The sequence below is a fragment of the Drosophila nasuta genome, chromosome 2R (genome assembly GCF_023558535.2).
Source record: "Drosophila nasuta strain 15112-1781.00 chromosome 2R, ASM2355853v1, whole genome shotgun sequence".
Classification (NCBI taxonomy): Eukaryota; Metazoa; Arthropoda; class Insecta; order Diptera; family Drosophilidae; genus Drosophila; species Drosophila nasuta.
Genome location: NC_083456.1, coordinates 6,072,936 through 6,095,536, shown reverse-complemented (window position 1 = coordinate 6,095,536; position 22,601 = coordinate 6,072,936). Strand labels below are relative to the sequence as shown.

General features: G+C 41.2%; 7 protein-coding genes across 8 annotated transcripts; 4 read left to right on the top strand and 3 right to left on the bottom strand.

Annotated features, from left to right (window-relative positions):
• The first annotated feature begins 7 nt into the window (after positions 1 to 7).
• LOC132786480 (zinc finger protein ZFP2) lies at positions 8 to 4,787 on the top strand. 2 transcript variants are annotated; one of them, XM_060793017.1, is made up of 6 exons: positions 25 to 683; positions 903 to 1,779; positions 2,241 to 2,327; positions 2,938 to 3,414; positions 3,472 to 3,621; positions 3,683 to 4,787. In XM_060793017.1, the coding sequence occupies exons 1-6, from the start codon at positions 546 to 548 to the stop codon at positions 3,763 to 3,765; spliced, it is 1,812 nt and encodes a 603-aa protein (XP_060649000.1). In that variant the 5' UTR covers positions 25 to 545; the 3' UTR covers positions 3,766 to 4,787. The 2 variants fall into 2 exon arrangements, with proteins under 2 accessions (XP_060649001.1, XP_060649000.1); XM_060793018.1 differs by lacking the exons at positions 2,938 to 3,414; positions 3,472 to 3,621; positions 3,683 to 4,787 and adding an exon at positions 2,552 to 2,906 and having other exon boundaries at positions 8 to 683.
• Positions 4,788 to 4,915: 128 nt separating this feature from the next.
• LOC132786481 (dnaJ homolog subfamily C member 3) lies at positions 4,916 to 7,420 on the top strand. The gene is made up of 3 exons (XM_060793020.1): positions 4,916 to 5,509; positions 5,579 to 5,695; positions 5,765 to 7,420. Exons 1-3 carry the CDS (start codon positions 5,413 to 5,415, stop codon positions 7,045 to 7,047), a joined length of 1,497 nt encoding a protein of 498 aa, XP_060649003.1. The 5' UTR covers positions 4,916 to 5,412; the 3' UTR covers positions 7,048 to 7,420.
• Positions 7,421 to 7,651: 231 nt separating this feature from the next.
• LOC132786482 (LEM domain-containing protein Bocksbeutel) lies at positions 7,652 to 9,222 on the bottom strand. Its single transcript, XM_060793021.1, has one exon. It carries the CDS (start codon positions 8,967 to 8,969, stop codon positions 7,734 to 7,736), a length of 1,236 nt encoding a protein of 411 aa, XP_060649004.1. The 5' UTR covers positions 8,970 to 9,222; the 3' UTR covers positions 7,652 to 7,733.
• Positions 9,223 to 9,319: 97 nt separating this feature from the next.
• On the top strand, positions 9,320 to 10,447 carry LOC132786483 (NADH dehydrogenase (ubiquinone) 23 kDa subunit). Its single transcript, XM_060793022.1, has 3 exons — positions 9,320 to 9,478; positions 9,664 to 10,115; positions 10,172 to 10,447. Exons 1-3 carry the CDS (start codon positions 9,439 to 9,441, stop codon positions 10,331 to 10,333), a joined length of 654 nt encoding a protein of 217 aa, XP_060649005.1. The 5' UTR covers positions 9,320 to 9,438; the 3' UTR covers positions 10,334 to 10,447.
• LOC132786484 (actin-related protein 2/3 complex subunit 3) lies at positions 10,404 to 11,837 on the bottom strand. Its single transcript, XM_060793023.1, has 3 exons — positions 11,690 to 11,837; positions 11,391 to 11,564; positions 10,404 to 10,892 (listed from the first exon to the last, which is right to left on the bottom strand). The coding sequence occupies exons 1-3, from the start codon at positions 11,693 to 11,695 to the stop codon at positions 10,539 to 10,541; spliced, it is 534 nt and encodes a 177-aa protein (XP_060649006.1). The 5' UTR covers positions 11,696 to 11,837; the 3' UTR covers positions 10,404 to 10,538.
• A 381-nt stretch (positions 11,838 to 12,218) lies between these two features.
• Positions 12,219 to 22,553, top strand: LOC132786477 (DNA replication licensing factor REC). The gene is made up of 3 exons (XM_060793015.1): positions 12,219 to 12,396; positions 12,448 to 15,211; positions 21,646 to 22,553. The coding sequence occupies exons 2-3, from the start codon at positions 12,960 to 12,962 to the stop codon at positions 22,013 to 22,015; spliced, it is 2,622 nt and encodes an 873-aa protein (XP_060648998.1). The 5' UTR covers positions 12,219 to 12,396; positions 12,448 to 12,959; the 3' UTR covers positions 22,016 to 22,553.
• Positions 15,235 to 20,996, bottom strand: LOC132786479 (nose resistant to fluoxetine protein 6). Its single transcript, XM_060793016.1, has 8 exons — positions 20,603 to 20,996; positions 19,180 to 19,475; positions 17,761 to 17,926; positions 16,964 to 17,673; positions 16,711 to 16,904; positions 16,309 to 16,649; positions 16,110 to 16,252; positions 15,235 to 15,726 (listed from the first exon to the last, which is right to left on the bottom strand). Exons 1-8 carry the CDS (start codon positions 20,688 to 20,690, stop codon positions 15,622 to 15,624), a joined length of 2,043 nt encoding a protein of 680 aa, XP_060648999.1. The 5' UTR covers positions 20,691 to 20,996; the 3' UTR covers positions 15,235 to 15,621.
• Positions 22,554 to 22,601: the final 48 nt, after the last annotated feature.

Here is a 22,601-nt window from a genome sequence, read left to right as displayed (position 1 = left end):
TCAATCTCTCCACACATTCTGGTCGTGACTACATGGTTGGCTCAAACAAACATTGAAGGTCAGTTCACGCGGGAGCGCGCTACAGACAACATCACAGGCAACAGACGACGCAGGATGCTCAGGTTGGAGCATCCCGACTCAAGTACAGACTCACAACTTTATTGAGTGACCCAGGTTCAAGCACACCCAGCTACAATAGCAACAGCAGCAGCATCCAAACTTTGGCGAAAAGTTACAAATGGAACAGATGTTTTCATCCTCCCACTCTTGCAGTGGTGTAGCCAACAACAATATTGAAATAGCAGCGAATACTGTTACACATTTGCTACTATGCATGTGTGTGCGTGCTTAGAGTTATTTCTGAAGTTGCATAATTTTACATGGACACACGAATACAAGCGCATAGATGCATACTTCCATGTATGAACATGCATATATGCATATGCATGTGTGTGTGTATGTGTGTGTGGTTAACAAATGCAATTTGAACCTGGGCGTCATGGATTGATGTTGACTGTGCGCTCAGTTTGTTTGTTGCTGCAGCCATGGAAACGTGTCGCACTTGTGCCAAGTGCGATTTCGAAAATGGCAACAACAACTATTGGCTGGACTTGTTCCATCCAGCCCGTTGGCAGAGTGAAATGGCGCAAATTCGCATGGAGTTTGTTAACTGGAAGTTACAGGTAAGACAATTTAACCATTCGCTATTCACCGCATGTAGCCAATGCTTGGAGAAAGAAAGTTGTGTGCATTGCATTTCAATTAAGCTTTTGATCATGCAACGGTGGGTGCAATATAACGTATACGTATACGTTGTCGCTAAAGTTATCGTTGTTGCTATCGACAGTCATACGTTACTTATCGAATTTTAAACTGTAATCGTTATCTTGTGTTGCTTTCAGATCGCACCTAACGATGGATTGCCACAGAAAATATGTAGCGATTGTTTTACGAAATTCTGCTCGATTTACACATTTCGCATGGCCTGTCAGGATGCGCAATTAAAGCTCTCAAATATCTTTGATAAAATCGATGCCAACTTGTTGTACGACAAAACTGACGACGAACAGCATGTGGATGATGAGCATAACGATGTCAACATTGTTGAGGATGCTGCGATAACAGAGACAACAACTGCAACACAAAACACTGCCATAATTGAGGCCAAAGCGTCAACGCCCATAGAAATCTATGTAGAAACGATAAACATCAACGAAACAGCAACAGATAGCGAAACTGCAACTGAAACATTGCAATTAGAAGAGGGAGTAGATGATTTTTCTACAGATTTCAATTCCCTGAACATTAGCTTTGCTTGTAAATTTTGCTACAAACCTGAAGAGAGCTACGAACTGCAGCATTTGCTCTTAGAGCACATTAGTAGCGCCCATGATCCGGATCAGCCATACAATTGTCCGGAATGCACGGAATGTTTCCAAGACGCCGCATCGCGTACGGTGCACATGAAGAGCAGCCATGTTGTGAAGCATTATGGCTGCGAGGTGTGCGGCAAAAAGTACGGCGACCGTCATAATCTACGCCATCACATTGAGAAATATCACTCGGAGACGGATTTCGAGTGCAGCATGTGCGAGAAACGTTTCTTCACCCGTAAAAGTTTGCATTACCACATGAATTGGCACAAGCCCGAGCGGCAGCTGAGATGTCGACATAGCGGCTGCGACAGACTGTTCATCAATCAACGCCATCTCAAGTGTCATGAGGCAACGCACACAACGGGCTCCCGTAAGAGCGAATACTGCGGCTTTTGTGGCAAAGGTATGTTTCCCAAGCTCGACTTGAATTTATTATAGTCTAGCTGAAACCAGCATTATTTTTTATGAAGATGTGTATCTACTTACATATATAAAACTGTTTGTCCTCACTGAGTGAGTGTCTGACGGATCTAACAACACAAAATCGAAATGGTAATAGCTAGACTGAGATGTTTACAGAGCAAAGCTATTAAGATTTGATCGCAAACAATGCTAAAATTTTATGGAATCATTTTTAAACAGTGTTGAAATACTTAGAAATTTCGGTATGACAGTTAATTAAAGTATATAAATCAATAAATTTATGAATTAGGTGTAAAGCAAATCATTAAAGTGTTGAAAAACAAAATTTAAAAAAAATTTGGGAATCAAAATGTAAAACATTTTTTAGTTTGAGTAAGCGTAGTTAAGGTTTCACAAATAGCTTTAACTATTTAACTATAGTAATCTCATTTTTGTTTATAGCTTTCATTCATGTGAAGACTTTACGATGGCATATCTATCGACAGCACGGCGGCGAGAAGCCATTCAAGTGTGCTATTTGCACAGAGGGTGAGTTGAAATTTAGTAAATAGCACATTTCCCGAATTCAGATATTCTTAAAGATTGCTGAATAGGTAAATGTGCCCAAAAAGTAAGGAACTTTGTACTGTGAGACTTAAAAATAAAGATGCAACTCACATTATGAAAGTTCCATTTATAATCTAAGAACTCATTAATATACTATAATATCCATCTGTTGCATCACCAAAACATTCATCGCAATACGCTTTAAGATTTGCCATAGTCGTAAGAGCATCGTTTACTGTGAAGAAGTCGAAAAACCGCTGCTTTTTGTTGTGTGTGTTGTGTCAAGTTGTTGCAATATAATGGTAAACATGGATCAGCTATTTTTTCGTACACATATTAGCCAAAGCATGCCAAACAAATTTCATAACATTAATCATACATTTTGAACTTAGACACAGTTTGATTTAGCTTTTTAATCAAAAACCCACTTGCATAGCTATTCAAATCCAACATTCGATACCCACCCCCGGAGAGCAGCATGTCAGCAACAATTTCTCAATTAACTCGTTACTGTTTCACCGACACCCACAACCATAGCAATAAATGATCATCTTTTAAACTTTATACTAATTGTTGAATATTGTTTACAAAGTTTTCGCATCGTATGCTGAGAAACGCATACATATGTTAGAGCTGCATACGGAGAATCTAACGCATCAGGAGCGTAGTGAGTGCATGTTCCAATCCTGCCGCCAGGAATTCGACAACGAAAAGCAGCTCATCCATCACATGAGTGTTGAGCATCTGCAACGTGAACCAGCAACTCCCGTTATTGCCAACAACAAACGGGTGCTCCAACGGAAGCGAGAGCGTCAGTATACAGGACTCTTTCAGTGCAGCAATTGTCCGCAACGCTTCAATATGAAGTCTGCCTTGGAGCGACACATGGCAGTGCATTCGGCGGATCGGCTGCATGCGTGTACGCATTGTTCCAAGCGCTATAAGCGTGCCCAGGACTTGAAATGGCACATGAAAACTCATGACAATGAGAAGCCAAATGTCTGCGATGTCTGCGGCAAAGCATTTGCCCTGAAATATGTGCTCACCCAGCATATGCGTAGTCATGAGGGTATGTCGGAAATATGTAGAATCTATCTTTTTGGTTTTTAACCTAACCAGTTTGCAGTTCTTGAGAAGAATTTCAAGTGTGAGACCTGTGGACGTGCCTATCTATTTGAAAAGTCGCTGCGACTTCATCAGCGTGTCCACACCGGAAACACTTACTACAAATGTGATTTGTGCCAGGAGCGATTTGTGACCCACATCAAGTTTAAAAGTATTTTTAAAATGTTGAATTTTATTTCAATCAGAAATAATTAATATTGATCATTTTGCAGCTCATATGAAAAAGATGCACGATACAAGCCAGCCTCATACTAAGGATTCTCTGGATGATTTGATCAACATTGTGATTTCCTAATTGTACCAATGAAATAATCCAAGTGGAACAGAAAAGTAGAAAAGTATCAAAAATACTACTATATGTTAGTGTTGGCACCGCTTTGAAAAAGCTAAGCCTATAGAAGAATTTTATACTATGTAGTAAATCAGACCTACAAATGTACATACTACAAAACACACAATAGACCATACCCTCCATTTTTCATTATCATTAGACTAACCTCCATTGCCTACATACATACTTTTATAAATGGATCATGCACAGGGTTGACTTGCGAAGAACTGCTGAAAGCTTTACTCTTTCTTAAGGCCGACCACACACATACTATACTATATAGGTCAAATATTTCCGTATAAACAAAGCTTTCGTCTCAAAACACACTAGCTTCAGTCTCAGATTAAAACTCGTAATACTCTATTGTATTTTACCATCCATCCAAATCTTTAATCAAAAAAATCCATACAAAATCTATTTAAATGCCTCTCACATATTAATCATAATATATGAGTGGATGACTATTGGAGACCATTTTAGTGATAAGAAAGGAAATATTATAGAAAAGAAGTATTTAAGCTATAAAGCAAGCAACATTTTAATGCTCAAAAAATATTGCATTTATTTAAAAACACACAAAACACACGTATTTACAATAACGATGATAAAACCATATTTTAAGATATATCAATACTATGTGTAGTAGTGGGTAGTGCAATATACTATATATATTTACCAAATTCGAGTTCCATATATATACTTACACATATACATACCAAATAATAAATTCATTTATTATTGATGAAATTCTTCTTTTAAGAGATGAATTTAAACTTTTTTTTTTTGTCGGGTTATGTCCATTAAATTATGGAACGCGATGATTCGGTGATTACTGTCTTATCGTGTTGTGTATTATTCAAAATTTTAATTTCTTTTCATTTCAATTAAAGAAAGACACATTTCCATACCTACCACTCAAATTTCGGAAAGGCGGTGTTTTATTTGTTTTCAAATATTTGAGGTGGCCACTATGGTATAGGCGATATATATCGAAGCAGTGAAAACACACGCATAACTTGCGTGTAGCGGCAACTCTGTAATATGGGGTGACCAGATTGTAAGGGAAACATATGCCGCTGCGGTGTCTGGCAACGCTGGCTAGATGGCCTCTTGTAGTTCGCATAACACGTCAGTGTTTAGGTTTTTAAGTAGCAAGTTCTGACCAAAACTGAAGCAAACGTATTGCTGACCAGCAATACCGAGTCGGTTACCGATCGAAATAAACACAAAGAACTCGGGTATATAGTATAAATAAACTAATGCAAATCAAAGGCACAATATTTGCAAGAAAAGATAAACGGACACAGCAACCTAGGTAACAACAACAACAACAAGAACTACGACAGGAAGCGCAACTAAAAAGCAGATGCAACTGGAAAGAAAGAATAGCAGCTGAGATACACTTGGAGAGATAATCGGTAGAAAAGAAAAAGCGCTGCCACGCAAAACTGTTTTACATTTTTTGTTGTGACGTGTGTGTAATTTAAGCTGATAATTAAACTTCAATTTCTAATCACAACTGGTTGAGACACCCACACAGACATACGTGCGCACACAAACGCACAGACGCCCACACACACACATACGCACGCACACTTAAGAAGGCGCATCATGGCGCTGCCTTTGAGCGATCTGCTGCTGCTTGGCAGCGGAGAAAAGAAATTGGCCGCCTGTGTGTTGTTATTGCTGTTGGAGCTCTTTATGGAAGGTAAATAGCTTAATCAGAATAATTGATAAACCATTTTTATATGAACACGTCACTTAAATTTTCAATCAGGCGCTGAAGCAGCGGCATCGAATCAGGCAGATATTGACAACCATCTGGAGTTGGGCAAGGATTTATTAGCTCGTGGTCAACTCTCAGATGCATTGACGCATTATCATGCCGCTGTTGGTGAGTAACTTTAAAATCCGACACACTTAAAAATCTTATTTACATAAATTTATTCACTCATTAATGCAGAGGGCGATCCTAACAATTATCTGACTCTATTCAAACGGGGAACTGTCTACTTGGCGCTGGGAAAGACACGTTTCGCAATCCAAGACTTTAGTCGCGTCCTAGAACTGAAGCCGGACTTTACAGCAGCGCGCAGCCAACGCGGTTTAGTGCATATGAAGAACGGCGACTATGACAATGCGCTAGTGGACTTTGAGTATGTTCTTGGCGAGGAGCCACAGAATGCACTGGTCCACGAGCACTATGGCAGACTGCGACCAGCCCAGGAGCAGTGGGAGTTGGTCCAGCGACTGATGAACAACAATGATGACCAGAATGCCATTGGCATGATCACACAACTGCTGGAGATCTCTCCCTGGTCTGTGCCATTCAGACAGGCACGCTCTGATGCCTATCTAAAGACAAACGATGTGCTGTCAGCCATATCCGATCTGCGGCAAGTGAATCGACTGTCACAGGACAGCACAGAGGGTCATTACGTCATAGCACAACTGCTGTACAACATTGGACATGCGACTAATGCGCTGAAAGAAATACGGGAGTGCCTCAAGTTTGATCCCGAACACAAGCTCTGTTTTCCATTTTACAAGAAGCTGCGCAAAGTCGAGAAACAACTTGTGACAGCCGAGCAGGCACGCGAAGAGAAACAGGCTGAACAGTGCATCACAGCTGCCGAGGCTGTTTTGAAGCACGAACCCGAGGAGACAATGGTGCGATACGAGGCGCACAAGCTGTTGTGCTCCTGCTACACCACAGACGAACAATACGGCAAAGCGCTGTCGCAGTGCAAACTGGCGCTAGACATTATGAAAGATGCCCAGGTGTATTGTGATCGTGCTGAGGCGCTGCTAGGCAGTGAAATGTATGACGATGCCATACATGATTACCAGGCGGCCATCGAAATTGATGAGAACAATGCGCGGGCAAAGGAAGGCATTCAAAAGGCCAAGAAATTGCAGAAGCAGGCGGAGCGACGAGATTACTACAAAATTCTCGGCGTGAAACGCAACGCAAGCAAACAGGAGATCGTGAAGGCTTATCGCAAGGCGGCTCAAAAGTGGCATCCCGACAACTTTAAGGATGAGGAGAAGAAGCTGGCCGAGAAGAAGTTCATTGACATAGCTGCCGCGAAGGAAGTGCTGACAGATCCTGAGAAGCGAAGACAATTTGACAGTGGCAGCGATCCATTGGACCCAGAGAGCAATCAGAATGGTTTCCGTGGTGCTGATCCATTTGCGCACTTCCAACACGGTTCGCCGTTCCAGTTCAAGTTCCACTTCAATTAATTAAAGAGAGAGAGAGAGTTATTGTACTGGGGCCAGATGCCATTGTTTGTTGAGCAGGTTTCTTTGTGATTTTCTTCGATATCAGTTCAGTCTAGTTAATCCTCTTCCTTCCATTATCCACTCCACGCTACACCAACTTCTTCCTTTACCTCATAAAATCATAAGATGCATTTCTATCGACGCCTATCCCAAGTTGTACGATTTTACACTTGTTTGTGTTGCAACTCTTAAATATCGTGTAAATAGTAGCTTAAAGACAATGCCCGATAACTGAAACACAAGACACAAAAACAAGAATATTAAAGAATACAAAACCAAAAAACACTGAAAAATTAAATTTAATTAGTTTATTTAATAAATTAATTGTAATGTAGTACATTTTTCTAATTATATATTTAAAAAAATGAATAAGTGAAACCAGAACAGAATTCAGTATTTGTTCAACAAAGCCAGTGGGAGGAAATCACGCGCTCATCGCTTATCAATTGACATCGTCAGCAATTGCGTCCCATCTTGAGATTATAGCATTTTAATTATTGGCCATAACATTTGATTTTTTATTTAACAATTGCAACAGATTTTGTTTGCATTATCAATATATTTATTTACAGCGTTTGCATATTGAATTCTAAACATCATATTATCAACCATAACCACAAGTCTTAAAGAACACAACGCTTTTTTATTTATGGCGTCAGCAGAACGTAAACCAAGGTGGTGAACATAACAGCCAACATTAGACAGAAATAAAACTTAAGGTGATATCTTTGATCTAAAGATCTAAAGAGTCCACGAAACTGCGTCATTGGAGAGTCCAGCGCATCCTCATTGGCCAACGTTGCGCGTTTCTGTGGCCTGGCCAAGGGCGATGAACGTTTTCCAGCATCCAGCTGACGGGAGAAACTGCTTAAATACGGAGATTCAACGGGTTGGCGACCATAAGAACGTTGTTGTTGTTGCTGTGTTTCAACTTCTGGCTCACTATCTGTGTCTACTTCCATGGATTCGTCTGCATTTGTGGCCTGATCATAGAATTCGTTCAGCTGCGGGTACAGCGTGTTAATGCGATAAGTAGGTTGGATTAAACGACCTCTGCCAAATCCAGTAACGCTGCCCATCGTCTGACGCTGTCGAATCGTGGAAGTTGCTGATGAAGTCGATGCAGCCGCACTTTGAAATGGGGCTGCAGATCCATTATATGAGTAGCGCTGTGGCTCCACTTTGTTGTAATCGGTGGCATCCTCGTTGTAGCTGGTCGAGTTCAACAGAGAATGCGTAAGATTTTGATTTCTAGCCAAACCGGAGCTATATGTGCGATCCTGTTGATATCCAGGCAGTGTGGAAGCCACGTGTGGACGCTGATATGTGTAGGTTTGTGGCTCGTCATCCACAGAGTATTGAGTTTCCTGTCCCTCGATGCCTCTTGTATAGGACGTGGTTAACAGCTCGGATTTTCCCAAGGAAACCGGGCGATGCACTTCATTATATTGTGGGCGATTAGTGTAATAATCGTCATCCTCAGACTGTGATCCCAAATCGGAGACGGTTGTTGTTGTTTCCACAGACCGTGTCGATACATTGCCTAGCGGATAATAATTTCCAGCAGTTGCGGCAATTGTTCGGCGTGTGTTGTTGTTGTTGTTTCGGCTTGGGCTTTTACCTGCAACGCGCTGTACAGTCTCAGCTGCTGGTGTCACGTTACTGCTGTGGACGGTTTCACGTCTAGGAGCTTTCTTTTTCGATGCAGCTGCGCTATTGTTCTTGGACTTGTTCAAAGGGACGCCCAAAATAGCCGAGCGCAAACGACGCAGAATCACTTGGCGACTTGAATCGGTCACTGGTATGTTGGGTAGTCCATGCTGCAAGCACTTGGCGTGCAACTCCTTGTTTGAAATGGTATCCAGATAGGACAAGTCTGACATTGTGTTTGCAGTCACTTGTGAAATGCTGGTAAATGTAAACAAAAATAGCGATGTCGTCACTGGTTTTGAATGCGAAGGTGACCGACCTGTTGTTAAACTTGTTGTTTATCAGCTATTCACAGCACTTGTTAAAGTAGAAAAGTCTTTTAACCACAGTAATATTTTGCAAAATGTAAATTTAGTAAATACACTGGAACAACAAATATTCCACGACTTGTACAGCTGCCGCCTATGACCAAAATGTAAATGCAACAAGCTCACGTCTATTTTATAGTTATTCCGATATTTAAATACCGAAAAGTATAATTAAACATTTATGGCCACACAGCACACAGTTTCGATACATATCGATATCAATGGAACTGTCACCGACTTGCTTCGCTGCTGGCAATCGCCTATCGGTCCAAAATACACAACAAAACAATTCCAGCAATTGGTGTTTTTCGAGTTAAAATAGTGTGCCGAAAACATGTCGCTTACAATGCGAATTTTCACAGCATCGCGCAATGGTTAGTGTGGAATGTAGCCGAGCTCTACAATTGGTGAAATAAAGCATTCATAACTCTTAAAAATCTTGTTGAATGAGGTTATGTAAGCTTATGTCATAGTATAACAAATCCGCAAATATTGCCATTATTGGATAATTTTTAGTTGTAAAAAATTAATGATGCATACATATCCCATTTCTATGCAGGGCAGCGCATGTTTGGCACTACTGGCGCCAGAATGCTGGCTGCCAAGCGGACTGAACCCAAAGACATTGTTGAGGTGCCCAAGGGCTACGTGTATGTCAATAACAAGGAGCTGAGCATGGAAATGGAGGATATCACAGATCGTGCTGCTTCCACAATGTTCTTTGGTGAACTGTTTCGCGGCTTTGCCGTTACACTGGCTCACATCTTTAAGGAGCCGGCAACCATCAATTACCCCTTCGAAAAGGGACCGCTGAGTCCGCGTTTCCGTGGTGAGCATGCCTTGCGTCGTTATCCTAGTGGAGAAGAACGTTGCATTGCTTGCAAGCTCTGCGAAGCTATTTGTCCCGCACAGGCTATCACCATTGAGGCTGAGGAACGTGCTGATGGCAGTCGGCGTACAACACGCTACGATATTGACATGACCAAATGCATATATTGTGGTTTCTGTCAGGTATGTGTGAATAAAGTTTATTATTTGATTCCTATTCATTGTGATCCACTTTGTAGGAGGCCTGTCCCGTAGACGCCATCGTTGAGGGTCCCAACTTTGAGTTCTCGACAGAGACTCACGAAGAATTGCTCTACAACAAGGAGAAGCTGTTGTGCAACGGCGATAAATGGGAATCCGAAATTGCATCCAATCTGCAAGCCGACCATCTGTATCGTTAAATTTATTATTGTACATATTAGAATTTTTGTTTAGAAGGATGTTCCAATTAAATAATGTCAATGCCTGGGCTGCGTTAACAACAACGTGAATACAAAAACACATTGAAGTGGTTATTGTATTTCAAAATTATAAAACTTAAATAATACATTTCGATATTGGCATAATGCACTTCTAAATTCCACAATAGTACTTCTCAATTAATATTTATTGACCTGGTCCGGCCAGACTCTTCTCCATAAACTTCTTTTTGGCGAAGCAAGTCCACCACTTGTTTGGCTTTCCGTCCTCTGTGTTAAATACTTTCTCTACCACACGGTTGCCGGTCTCATGACGAAGCTGCAACAAATACTGACGCATTAGATCAGAATCCTGCACCGATTGGGGTTTTGCATAAACTGCGTTTAACGGGAATCCTGCATCGCCGGGAATATCAAATTTGGAAATTGCCAAGCTGTACATCTCTTGTTGTCCTTGAGCTTTGCTAGTGCAGCGCGTTAGTCGCTTCAGGCATTCGGTAATGTACAGCGTGATGTAAATTAGCACGCGATCAACTTCAGACTGTAAGAAAAATAAGATTAATATATCTTCTCTGCACTAACGAAACTATTATCAAACATATCAAACGATGGGCATGAAATTGATTTGCACCAAAGTGTAAGACATCTGATCTTGCAATAAGGCTAGGTTCACAAATTCTAGTTATGCGCAAAACGGAGATTTGAATTAAGTCACTGTACAATCTAAAATATATATGGTTAAAGTTTTAACCGGTTTTTTGTAATATTTTTGAAAAATTTAATTGTTAGTCTCAACAACAAATTTATTCAAATTTCTTCTTGGGTGTGACCATATGTTCTCTAAAAAATGTACAAACGAGCACATACATATGTAAACAATTTGCTCATTTTGTCGAAATAATATGAGCACTTTCTGATCGTATTTAATCCATTATTTTAACCATAAGCATTCAACAAGTATTTATTATAGAAATGAACATAAACCTACAATATGCAGCAGCGGTACAAGCTGATACCACATATAACTAAATGTACCCACCTTTACTTCATATGTGCGAAAGAAGACGTTTGCTTTAAAGAAATAAAGTGACTCGTCAATGATGTCGCTCTCCACATTGGCACTTGGGGCTGGTCCTCGCACCTGCGTTCGAAGAGGCAATATCGCCAGATTGCCTACTTGCTGGCGAAAGTCCTTGATTTGTGAGTGATACGCCTAAGAGAATCATATAAACAAATAATAGATAAGTAAGATAACAAGTTCTTGCATGTGGTTTATACTTTATCGAATATACAATACTTTGTTTGTTAAAGTAGTTGTAAATCAATTTGTTTACTCACCGGCATAATAAACTGACTGCTTTTCAAATACAACAAATTCACTGTCAACAATGATTGCGTTTTTCTTCGCCTGTGGGTGAAGTAATTTTTATAAGTCGTCGTGTGTAAGAAGTGTTGGGTAACGTTTTCTGGTTGTTTCGACTGGAGCAGTTGAATGGAAGTGACTCATATCTACGATGAAGTGACTCATATGTGAGAAATGTTATCGATGTTTAGGAAGATATCGCATATTTAAAAGGTGCAACGATGTCGCAAAGACAGGTTTAAATAGATTACATATGTTTGAATGGACGTTAATTTTGGTTATTCATATTTGGTAGATGTTATATTTTTTGTATATTGGAACCCAAGGATTTATGTTAATTTTAGCTGAGCCCTTGCCGAGAAAACTTTTCTTTTTCTAAAGATCTTCAACGTGCTTTGAGAGATGCCAAAACTATCTCCCAAGAACGATTATAGTTGGTTTGGAGATTATGGTTTCCCTCGCCATCATACTCATGAAACTGTAATCTGGAGAAACTTTCCTTGATATATGATATATTATGGACATCAAATCTGACAGTTGAGTTGTTGTCAAAGTTTAATAGACGGAAGCTTGGAATGTATTGTTATTGCTCTACCAGTCGTACAGATTTTCACAGTGTGTAGTCATTGTGAGGAAATGGCTAAAAAAGTAATTCAAAAGCAGCTCAAAATAACGTACTTAAGTAAGACTGTTTTATTGCTTATACATATGTAATGCAAAAGTGTTTTTGTAGTTGCGAGATAAGAAATCAGCGCTTTTTGACAACAAAACGGAGGATGAGTTATCTGATAAAAGGAAATCTAAGGCTTCTGAACTTTATGTTTCCAGAGAGCTTATGATGAATCAAAATGTGCTCGTTAGCGATAAACAAAAACAATTTCAAATAGGTTAGATGAGGAAATTCGAAAGATTTCTTTAATAAAAAAGCAGCTGACCAGGGTAAAAGTAATCCCAGCTCAGCATCTAAACACTTTCTCAATTACTTAAACGAGCTGCAAGGATACGAGCCTAAAGATCAACAGGACATGAAACTATTACTGATATAAAGTTTAAAATTGAAAATATTTTCGAAGGCAAACGTGTTGCCGCTGCATAAATATATTCAAATAAATCGATAACACATATATATATACTGTCTGAATATCGATAACTGTAATGAGCGGTTTAAAAAGAAAAGAAGAAGAATACCGCGAAAGTTTTGTAGTAATTTTAGTATTTTAAAAGTAGATTTGTTTTGCTAGCAAAATGAATCCACCGAGAGGTGGACGAGCTCCGTCAAGATTTGTGCGTGGACGTGGTCGCGGTGGCGGTGCCTATCGTCCCTATTTCTACTTTCGTCGGAATGGTCGCGTGATTCCAGCTGCACAACGAGGAGGAAGCGAACCGGATCAAGGAGCGGCACCTTCAGCGGCAAATGCTCGGCCTAGAGGTTGGAATAATTCCCGGGGTAAACGAGTTTCGAATACCCCACTTGATTGCAGTTTCCTGCGTCCCGAATACTATGTAGCACCCGAGGATGGAGCGCAGGTGCGCAGTCTGCTCGTGGACAACCCGCGAGCTTATCCCGGCTGGCGTTTGTACTTTCCACGCGAGGATTACGTGCCGCAAAGTGAACTCGCGGCACGCATTATTGCTGTCGAGGCTTTTTTCCAGAGGAATCCCGATGATTATACTGTGAAGAAGATTCGTAAATGTGGCTGCATCATATTCCCGGCGAGCTGTCATGAAAGTGATGAGCAGCTGAAACTCGCTTGGCCCACAATGTTAGAGGATATGCGCAACAAACCATTGCGCACGCTCTCCATCATTGGTCTGGCGATCCACACTGTGCTGGTCAATGATAGTCTCGATGCGGCCGAAGAGGCGAAGACGGCAGCACAACCAGTGCTGACCACCATCCGCAAGTTTGTGCCACCTAACGAGTATACGTCCAAGCTGTATGTGCGTCCCCAGGACTTTGCGCCCGTCGAGCTGATGAGTAGCATCGTCCACAGTCGCGTGGACACCTTGTTCGTTGTGCGCGGCATTGTAAGCAGCGTGGGCGAGCCCAGTTACCATTTGGCATGGCATGCCTTTCGCTGCACTCGCTGCCAGACGGAGCAGACGCTGCGTCAGCTGGGTAACTACGCGCCGCGTCCTTATCACTGCCTGAAACCCCAATGTACTGCCAAAGATAACTTTCTGGCGCTGCGCAGTTCGCCGTATACGCGTCTCTTAGCGCGCCAGATCATACGGCTGGAGGAGTCGAGTATTTCGCTGCTGACCGACTACGATAGCTCCCTGCCTGGGGAATTGGATATTGAGTTGCGTCACGATCTCATCGATGTGGTTCACGTTGGGCAGGAAATCGTTGTGACCGGCGTATTAAAGCTGCGCGAACTCTGCGACAACAAAGAAGGCGCAACGTCCACGACAGCTGGTAACGATTTGCAAGTTTATTTGCGTGCGTTTAACGTGCAGGATGCGAGTCAAGTGCAGCGGGAGTTTAGTAAATTTGACATGGAGGCCATATCCATGATCAATGCGGAGGCAAACAACTTTAAACTTTTGGTGCACTCGCTGGCACCCGAGGTGCATGGTCATGAAATGGCGAAGGCCGCCTGTTTGCTGTCATTGCTGGGCGGTTCGAGTGGCGGCGCCATCAATGTGCTGCTCGTTGGCGATCCTGGCATTGGTAAATCCACTGTGCTCACCCATTGCGCTCAGACAACGGAGCGTGGCGCCTACATCAATGGGAAACGTTGCGTGCAATCCCTCAAGCAATTGGGCCTCACATTCAGTGGACGCAACAAACGAGTCATGGACGCGGGAGCTCTGCTCATGGCCAACAGCCGAGGTCACTGCATTGTGGATGGCGTGGACAAGTTGGCCAGCAAGCAATCCCTGCTGCAGCAGTGCATGCAAGGCGGGCAGCTTAATTTGCCGCTGCCTGGTTGCTTTAGCTACTTCGATGCGCAACCCTCCATCGTTGCTTGCGCAAATCCTCAGCGTGGACAATACGATCAGTCGCGATATCTAGTTCAAAACATTCGCATCACAGCTTCCTTGCTCAAGGAGTTCCATCTGGTCTATGTGCTGCTGGACACACCATCAAGAGCTCGTGACATTTCGCTTACGGAGCATGTTCGTGCTCTTCACACTGGTGCTAAGAAGCGCGCTAGGATTGCTGCACGCTTCGCCTTGAAGGCCAAACAGAATGAATCGGTCAGCGAAGAAACTAAGGCTGCCAATGTCACCAATTTGACCGAGGACATCAAGGATGACATTTTAGAGCAGAAGTTGGATTATGATTTAGATAAGCGGCTGGAACACAAGCCGCTCAAGGCAGAGGAGCTGGATCTGTTGCCTCCCATTTTGATGAAGAAATTCATTGCGTATGCTCGTCAGAATGCCAAGCCAGAACTCAGCTACGATGCCGCTAATGAGATCAAATGGTACTTTGAGGATTTGTGTAACAACAGCGAAGCAGAGAACGAGAAAAGTCAATTTGGTCTGGGGTGAGTGGATTAAAAATTTCAAATTACATATTTGTTACATTTATTACATAATTATAAATTTATCTCAGTTAAATTACTTATTGTGCTTATCAACTAGTTACAAGAAATCTTTAGCATAATTTATAAGTTTAATTCTCCTCACTGATGACAAAGGCTTAATCGGTTGATTGACTTTAAGATAGCGCAAGTGTTCCATGCAAAACTAGTTTCAATTCAATTATTTAATAATGAAAATTCCAGTTACTTTTAAGCACCTTATAAGCTTTGCAATTTGAGTGCGTTAAGCTTGCATATTAAACTATTTTAATCTTGACTTGCAGCAGTTGCAGTTTGCTTGTGAGATTTCGCTTCTTCAATTAATTTAATGCTCAACCAAGTTAAGCCCATGTCATCATGCTTAATTTGCATGCTTAACGCATCAGCTTAAGAATCGATGATACGGGTAATTCCACAAAAATGGCCAGAAGGAGCGAGCTAAGATACGATGCGCACACCACGTAGAAGATGTAGGCAAACTGCAAGGAAAGAATTTAAATTTATTAATCAGTTTTATGATGGAATCTGCTACTTGAGATCATTCATAAATGGTTTAATAAAAGGCAAAATAAATAATATCAGCTTGTTGGTAGAAACAATTTTGTCATAGTGAGCTTAAAAGTACTTCCAAATGATTCTTTCTGATCAACTATCAGAATTTTTATTTAAATTTAACTGAAATACAAGCTTAACTTATTTACAATTCAAACAAAATCTAACTTTGGTTGTAGTTAATGTAACTAAATTTAACGTCAAAATAAGCAATTAACTTTGGGATGCGTGTAGTATGGCATTGCCATTTAAATGTACTTTACATTCAGTTTGTCAACTTGAGTTTATAATGTTCGGTTAGTTGACTTACCATCGTGCCAGTGGCAAAGAAGATGGGCTCTCGCACCGTTGACAGAACCACACGTGCTACCAAAAGGTGTATGATGAAGGCGCCATAAGTGAGGCGACCCAGAATGCGAAAGATGGGTAGGCAGGCAAACTTTCGAAGCACCCCTGCAATTAGGAAACAATTAGGAATTTTCTCAAAGAACGAAGAAATTATTACTTACAACCCACTTTGGCAGCCATGCCCACCACAACGATGCCTAAGCCAAAGGCCCAAAAGTTGCGCTGAACTCCCGCATAGATGGCACCCCAAAGACGCGGTGTTTCCGCATAATAATGCTGATAAATCGGATGGGCCGTGAAGAGCCAAAGAACGCCCACAGGGATCAATGCGAACCATAGAATCTGGAAGCCAATCCGTTCACGCAGCTTGTACTGCTTCAGTGACACCTGATCGTAGGCAAAGGCAGCGAGAACTCCGCAGAAATACGAGCCAAAGTTCATGTAGAATGAAGTATAGAATTCGGTAAACTGATGATCTCCTATAAATGAATCCTTCTGGGTTCTGGGAGGCAAAACAAGAACGTAAGCAGCTATCAGCTGGTCAAATTTATAGGATTACTTACTGTGGCGTTGGTAGGAATATGGGATAATAGTCCAAAACGTAGGTCAGCACCATGGGCAGTAGCATAAAGATGCAGAGCACCGCTGCATACAGATGTTTGCTCCAGCGAGCAAAGCGATGACCAAGGATCATGATCAGCAAACTTAGAGCAAACGATTGCGTATCGGCAGCGAGATACCAACCTTGAAGCAGGCACTGCAAATTGAAGGGGATTGATAAGCTGAAAGAGCAGATCTTCTTAAGCAGCTACTTACTCGTTCATCGGTGCGCACAAAGTTGTTGATGAACAGAAGATTGGTCCACCAGTTCTTGCGGCAAGCGAGCTGCTCCCGCTCATAGATGTGCCGCCAGAGGGGTCCGCCAGCGTTCTCAAAGTAGACGCCACTCAGGAGCAGCACAAAGGCGTAGGGCACCGTCAGGCGTATGTAGCGAAAAATATTGAACTTGACAAAGAGTCCAGCATAATTGGCCATGCTCAAAGTGCTCTTCTTGCCATCCATGACGGCACGCGTCACTGCCAACCAGTTGATGGTGAGCAGCAAACCGCTGATCACAAAGAACGTAACAGTTATGAGGGAACCCGAGATGAGTAGCGTGCCCGCCGAGGTGTGAAGTAATCGCTCTGGATCCTGTGGATTGCTGATTGCACCCTCATAGATCACCCAGTTAGTGTGCGCAAAGATGACGAGAAACATGGCAAAGAACTTGAAACAATCGAGAAAACGCAACTCGCGTCCGATCTTGCCATTTGGTTCCTGATTCAAGCGATACCAGTTGCGTGCTATTGACCAGGTGAGCAGAATTCGTGTGGTCAGACTGCGAGGCGGCGTCTTGTAGTGATCGCGTTCCTTTAGCATTTTGTCGTGGCGTCGTCGCTTCAAATGCAGATCAATGAGGCTGCTCACACAGGCCAGGGAGAGGAGGGAACAGATCACCACATAGAAGGCCAAATTCCAGGCATCATCTGTGTCAAAAAAAAAAAGAAGAAAAACACGCACATTGCTTAGCATATGCAGATCTATTGAATGGGACTTGCCGCCAGCAAACAGACCTGCTTCGATGACCTTGTCCGTGGTATCACAATACTCGACAACGCTTTTGGCATGGACTCCATATTCACGTTGCTGCAGACGCCAGTTGATGCACGCATTACTGAGGTCATTGTATCGCACTCGATTGCCGGCCTCCGTGGCGAATAGATCCAGATAGACGTTCACCTGCAGCGAAACAATTAAAATGTATCATGAAATTGCCATTAAATTGGCCATTAAACGTCACAGCCTTGGCCATCAGCAGATGCATCTCTATCGACTGCTCGAAATTTGCATCTTAGCATCTGCTTATCGCTGTCGGATCTCGATCAGCGCTGCCATTGTTTTCAACACTTTGTGTAACCCACAAAATGTGGGCTACCTGATGCTCCACCTACTGACATCAGTCGATCAGTGGGTTTTCCTCGCTCACCATAATTTATGCATGCAGCAGACGCGCCTAAATGAGGCGACAAACGCATTCCCTACAAGCTGCACAAGATGTAAACAGTTTAGACGAATTACATCTCAATTTCTACACAGTTTGCAGTTGAACTGGCTAAGCCAGCGTCATTGATAAGCCTCAAAATCGAGTTGAATAAACGGCGAACCATTTAATGACCTTCTTTAGCTACTTTACTCCGAGGTACTTTGACTATATTAGGCAGTTGACTGGGCAATTAAAAAACACATAAGACCATAATAAATATATTTACATTTTACGCAACTTTTGTGCTCTACATCTTGTTGTAAATGTAAACAGAAGAGGAAATCGACGTCCGACTGGCTGTTCGTCCGTTCGCTTGAATACGGAAAGCTTTGATATTATTGGAGCTGAAACTTCCAAATTTGGAGACAAACGTAAAACACGCGTATCATGTTTGTTTTAGAATTTAAACGCCCTCGCAAATCCCACAAAAAACAAAACTCCTAACGAGTAAAAAATACGCAATAATTTAATAAAATTTATGGTATTAGAAACATTCAATTTGCTTGAGGCAATTATGAATAAAAGATAGAGTAAACATAATTCGCTATGTTCGAAAATAATACCACGCTTTTTGTTTGTTTTCTTTTCTTGTTCGCGTCTTTTGTTGTTATTAGTTTGAACATTTTAATTTTTTATTCAACACTTTATTTTCGTTTCGGTTTGTTTTTTTTTTTTGTTGTTGTTGTGGTATATTTTGTAATCATTGTTTTTCTTTGGAGTGCAAGTTTAGGGTTGAGCAAAGGCGTTAAATTGAATTAAATGGTGTGTGATCTGCGAATGCATTGAAAAGCAAGTTTTCAATTATTGATTTTCATATCTTTGTGTTAATCAAATGTGTGTTTAAGAATGCCATTGAAGCGTCCAAACAAGGTGACTCATATTGTAGCTCTGATGTTGTTAAGGTATTGATTGGGAGCAGGGAAAATTTCAAGAACCTGAAATTATTTACCTTAGGATTATCCGTCAGGATGCCTGCCTGCAATTGCTTCCTGTCTCTTGGGCTCAGGCCTGCGAGTTCCGCTTCGCATTTGTGCACACAGAGGCCAAAGTAGAGGTGACGATGATTGAAGTGATGCCGGTTGTACTTGGAGATCTCCTCGATGGCACGCCAAGCAGCAGACGAGCTATCCGGTTCGATGTCGGCGCGGACAAAGCAATAGGTTGCCACTGTGCCTGGAAACTCCAGCAGGCAGCGATCGTAGTCATCAAAGTCGTAAAGCTGCGGCATCTTATAGTACTGCGTCACTGTTGTTGTGGAAATAAATTCGAACATCATTAAGTGAATCAGCGATTGAGTGAAACTGAATGCCAGAAAAAAACTAGTTTCGAGGCAATGCAATCCTCCCCATTAGCCACGAATATGCAACTTTAACAAGTTGTCCAATGGATGGACGAAGTGAAAGGAAACTAGTTTCTGTGATTTCCTGTGAAAAAACTTAGAACACAAACTCGAACTTGAACTTGAACTCGCATCTAAAGTCCTTGAACTTGGTCAAAGAAATTTATAAGGCTCATGTTCGCCCAATGTGCAAAAATTTCACGCAAATGAAATTGTTTGTTGTTTGATTTGCGATCTTCAACCAACAAGTGCAAATCATCGTGTTCCTGTCTCAAGTACTGAACTTGAGGTTTTCTCTCCACGCTTGGCTGAGGGGAATTTTTTTGGTTGGTAGCGTATAATTTGTTTACACGCTTATTCAAGCATGTCAATCGATGCTTGTTGACCACTTTCAGAAGATGCGATAATTGATTAAAGCCCCCATAATCTATGTATTACGTTCATTGCGTGCTAGAATAATACTATGAGCAAATCTGATTGTTGACTGACACTTGTTAGAACCTTAAATGCAATTCGAATGCAAATTACTCTCACATATGTTTGTATTTGTGTTAAAAAATTTGGCAACTCATCATGTATTAATAGAAAAGTACAGTAGCTGCCTTAAATTATTCATTGTCACGGCGAATAAATCATGTGCGAAAGTATATAACTCTATTCGTATACTTTGATTTGCAATTTATATATGTGCATAATCGTTAATCGTGTAATATAATTTTGTAATCACTATTCAGAGTGAATATATTGTTGCCAATTCTTACCAGGAAATATGCAATAGTAAAAATTCAATATAAGCTTCAGAGGTTTCATATTGCATTTAAATAAAGGACTATAACAAATGGTTTTCAATATTCTATTTTAGATAATTCTATATCGTTGATATATCTTCAATAAGAACATTTACATAAACTATTGTAATGTGAACATACATATGTATATAATTACAGTTGATCAATTGATTCTGAACATTTAATTTGTTGCGTGCATCTGATTTAATTTAGTTACTAGCTTACAACTAAAATTGATTACTTACTGTTCATTTCGAATCCACGACTGAATGTCAGGAGTATGCTTAAAGCAATGACAGCCTGGAGCTGCAACACGATTAACTGCATCTTCATGCCTCTAATTTTTATTGCTAAGCTCTCTCCACTTAATGTAATGCACTTTGTCGGTTTTGTTTTAGTTTTATTTTGCACTTGCGCCACTAAATCTCGCTGATGGGCAACTAAAATTTCATCAACGAAACCTGAGCATTAAATAAAAGCCGCTTCAATGCCAATGTTAGGAAATTGCGCTATGCTTCCGATAGCTTGCTTGCTTTCAATGCACTTTTCCACACAACGTGATGGAAACTCCGATTGAACCAAGCCAATAGTCGAAACTAAACCGAACCGAACCGTGCGCGCCAACGTGCGGGCCGAGAATGAAAATACAAATTGAAAAAAATGGAAATGAAATGATGGTGCGTGTGTGTAATGATGTTGTGTGACTTGGCCCGTTTCAGCGTTGCGTCGTGTTGCGTTGGGATCGTCTCAGAGTTCAGGTTCGTGGCTGGGACAGTCAACTATTTAGCTAACCAGTCGACAGCCCTCTCGTCATTAACGACGTTTCAAAACTCTTCCGATAAAATGCGTTGGAACATGTTCGATGCGCCCACATGCAGTTGATAAATTGGGCATTATTTTTACTGTGAAGTGAGCCGTATCAAACGGCAGGTCAGGTTTTTAGCCCTTATGCTTAGCTCATTATGACTATTTTTGGGGAGCTGTAATTGAAATGCCCCAAAAATGTTCTGCACCCAAATATGTTGCTGAATTTTGAATCAAGTTCTCAAAATTTTGCACAGCTGTCGCACGTGTGTTGTTTATTATTTTCCTTGACGTCTGCTTGAGGCTATAGTATAATGAAGAATAACAGAATGGGTCGAACATAATTAAATATAATCATAATGCCTATGCGAAATACAATAAGAAGCAAAATATGACTAAAAACGAAAAACTTAGGCGACGAACTTGATTGACCCATGCGCATATTAATTTTTATCGTTCACATATTTGGACATTCTTTTTTCAGGCAACTTCTAGGCTTGATCAACCTGTCAGAGGCGCGTGCTCGTCTAGATTTTTCCAGCGTTGTGATGCCTGTGCACGTGCGTGATGTGATTGCTGTGGTCACCGAAAGCATAACCCAAACACGACTTGGTGATGGACAAGGGAATGCGCCGAGCAGTTCCAGCAAGGGCTCGCAGCTGCAAAATTTCGTAAAAATGATGCAAATGCGGTCAGCAGCTTTGGGACGACGCATCTTTGACTATGATGAGCTTAAAGAGATTGGAACGAGAGCTGGCATCATGACCGGAATTGCAAAGTTGGTGGAGATTGCAAACATGGGCGGCTATTTACTCAAGAAGGGCGTAGACATGTACGAAGTTGTGCCCGACTAAGCAAATTGACTGGCAAATATTTGTCGTAAAAGTAATGCATTTACTTTTGTTGAGTTCTACAGTGCTTTCTAGTCAGACTTGTCGCTAAACAGTTCCATATTTAATTGAAATCAGCACCTTCGATAGTCACTAGGTAAGTATTTGCCAATTGTCCGCTCGAACAGACAGCATAAGTAAATTTACTTTACTTTTTTTGCGCGATTCGGTTGCGCCTGAATACTGTCAAAATATTCATTGAACGTCAAAATACTTGAGTTTAAATACCTGGGTAAAGCCTGATCTATTAATAATCATCCACTCATTCTTAAAGTAATTAATTTATACACTTTAAAATATTCGTTTGTAAAATGTAAGGTTTTTCATCTTTCTAGTTAATGAAGTATTATATTATGAATAATCTTTGTATTAAGACCAACTCCAGGTGCTCATTAGCACCATCTAGCGGCAATTAGTAGAACTAAACCGCTCTTTCATATTTTTGTTGCATACTTTTGTGCGCTCTGAAATTCATATGTACTAAATTGTATTGTATTAAGAAAACATTTTTTTTTGGTTTATGCAGTAGAAATACTGTGGTTGGTTTCAA

What these genes read in the sequence shown, in the direction of transcription:
- LOC132786480 (XM_060793017.1), top strand. Translation starts at nt 546, where the DNA reads ATGGAAACGTGTCGCACTTGTGCCAAGTGCGATTTCGAAAATGGCAAC. An exon ending in CTGCGGCTTTTGTGGCAAAG is followed by an intron (nt 1,780 to 2,240) that starts GTATGTTTCCCA and finishes TTTTGTTTATAG; the next exon opens with CTTTCATTCATGTGAAGACT. An exon ending in GTGTGCTATTTGCACAGAGG is followed by an intron (nt 2,328 to 2,937) that starts GTGAGTTGAAAT and finishes TTGTTTACAAAG; the next exon opens with TTTTCGCATCGTATGCTGAG.
- LOC132786481 (XM_060793020.1), top strand. Translation starts at nt 5,413, where the DNA reads ATGGCGCTGCCTTTGAGCGATCTGCTGCTGCTTGGCAGCGGAGAAAAG. An exon ending in GTTGGAGCTCTTTATGGAAG is followed by an intron (nt 5,510 to 5,578) that starts GTAAATAGCTTA and finishes ATTTTCAATCAG; the next exon opens with GCGCTGAAGCAGCGGCATCG. An exon ending in GCATTATCATGCCGCTGTTG is followed by an intron (nt 5,696 to 5,764) that starts GTGAGTAACTTT and finishes TCATTAATGCAG; the next exon opens with AGGGCGATCCTAACAATTAT.
- LOC132786482 (XM_060793021.1), bottom strand. Translation starts at nt 8,969, where the DNA reads ATGTCAGACTTGTCCTATCTGGATACCATTTCAAACAAGGAGTTGCAC.
- LOC132786483 (XM_060793022.1), top strand. Translation starts at nt 9,439, where the DNA reads ATGTCGCTTACAATGCGAATTTTCACAGCATCGCGCAATG. An exon ending in TTTCACAGCATCGCGCAATG is followed by an intron (nt 9,479 to 9,663) that starts GTTAGTGTGGAA and finishes ATTTCTATGCAG; the next exon opens with GGCAGCGCATGTTTGGCACT. An exon ending in TATATTGTGGTTTCTGTCAG is followed by an intron (nt 10,116 to 10,171) that starts GTATGTGTGAAT and finishes TCCACTTTGTAG; the next exon opens with GAGGCCTGTCCCGTAGACGC.
- LOC132786484 (XM_060793023.1), bottom strand. An exon ending in TTCGCACATATGAAGTAAAG is followed by an intron (nt 10,893 to 11,390) that starts GTGGGTACATTT and finishes TTTTTCTTACAG; the next exon opens with TCTGAAGTTGATCGCGTGCT.
- LOC132786477 (XM_060793015.1), top strand. Translation starts at nt 12,960, where the DNA reads ATGAATCCACCGAGAGGTGGACGAGCTCCGTCAAGATTTGTGCGTGGA. An exon ending in AAAAGTCAATTTGGTCTGGG is followed by an intron (nt 15,212 to 21,645) that starts GTGAGTGGATTA and finishes TTCTTTTTTCAG; the next exon opens with GCAACTTCTAGGCTTGATCA.
- LOC132786479 (XM_060793016.1), bottom strand. Translation starts at nt 20,690, where the DNA reads ATGAAGATGCAGTTAATCGTGTTGCAGCTCCAGGCTGTCATTGCTTTA. An exon ending in TCCTGACGGATAATCCTAAG is followed by an intron (nt 17,927 to 19,179) that starts GTAAATAATTTC and finishes GTTTCGCTGCAG; the next exon opens with GTGAACGTCTATCTGGATCT. An exon ending in GGACAAGGTCATCGAAGCAG is followed by an intron (nt 17,674 to 17,760) that starts GTCTGTTTGCTG and finishes TTTTTGACACAG; the next exon opens with ATGATGCCTGGAATTTGGCC.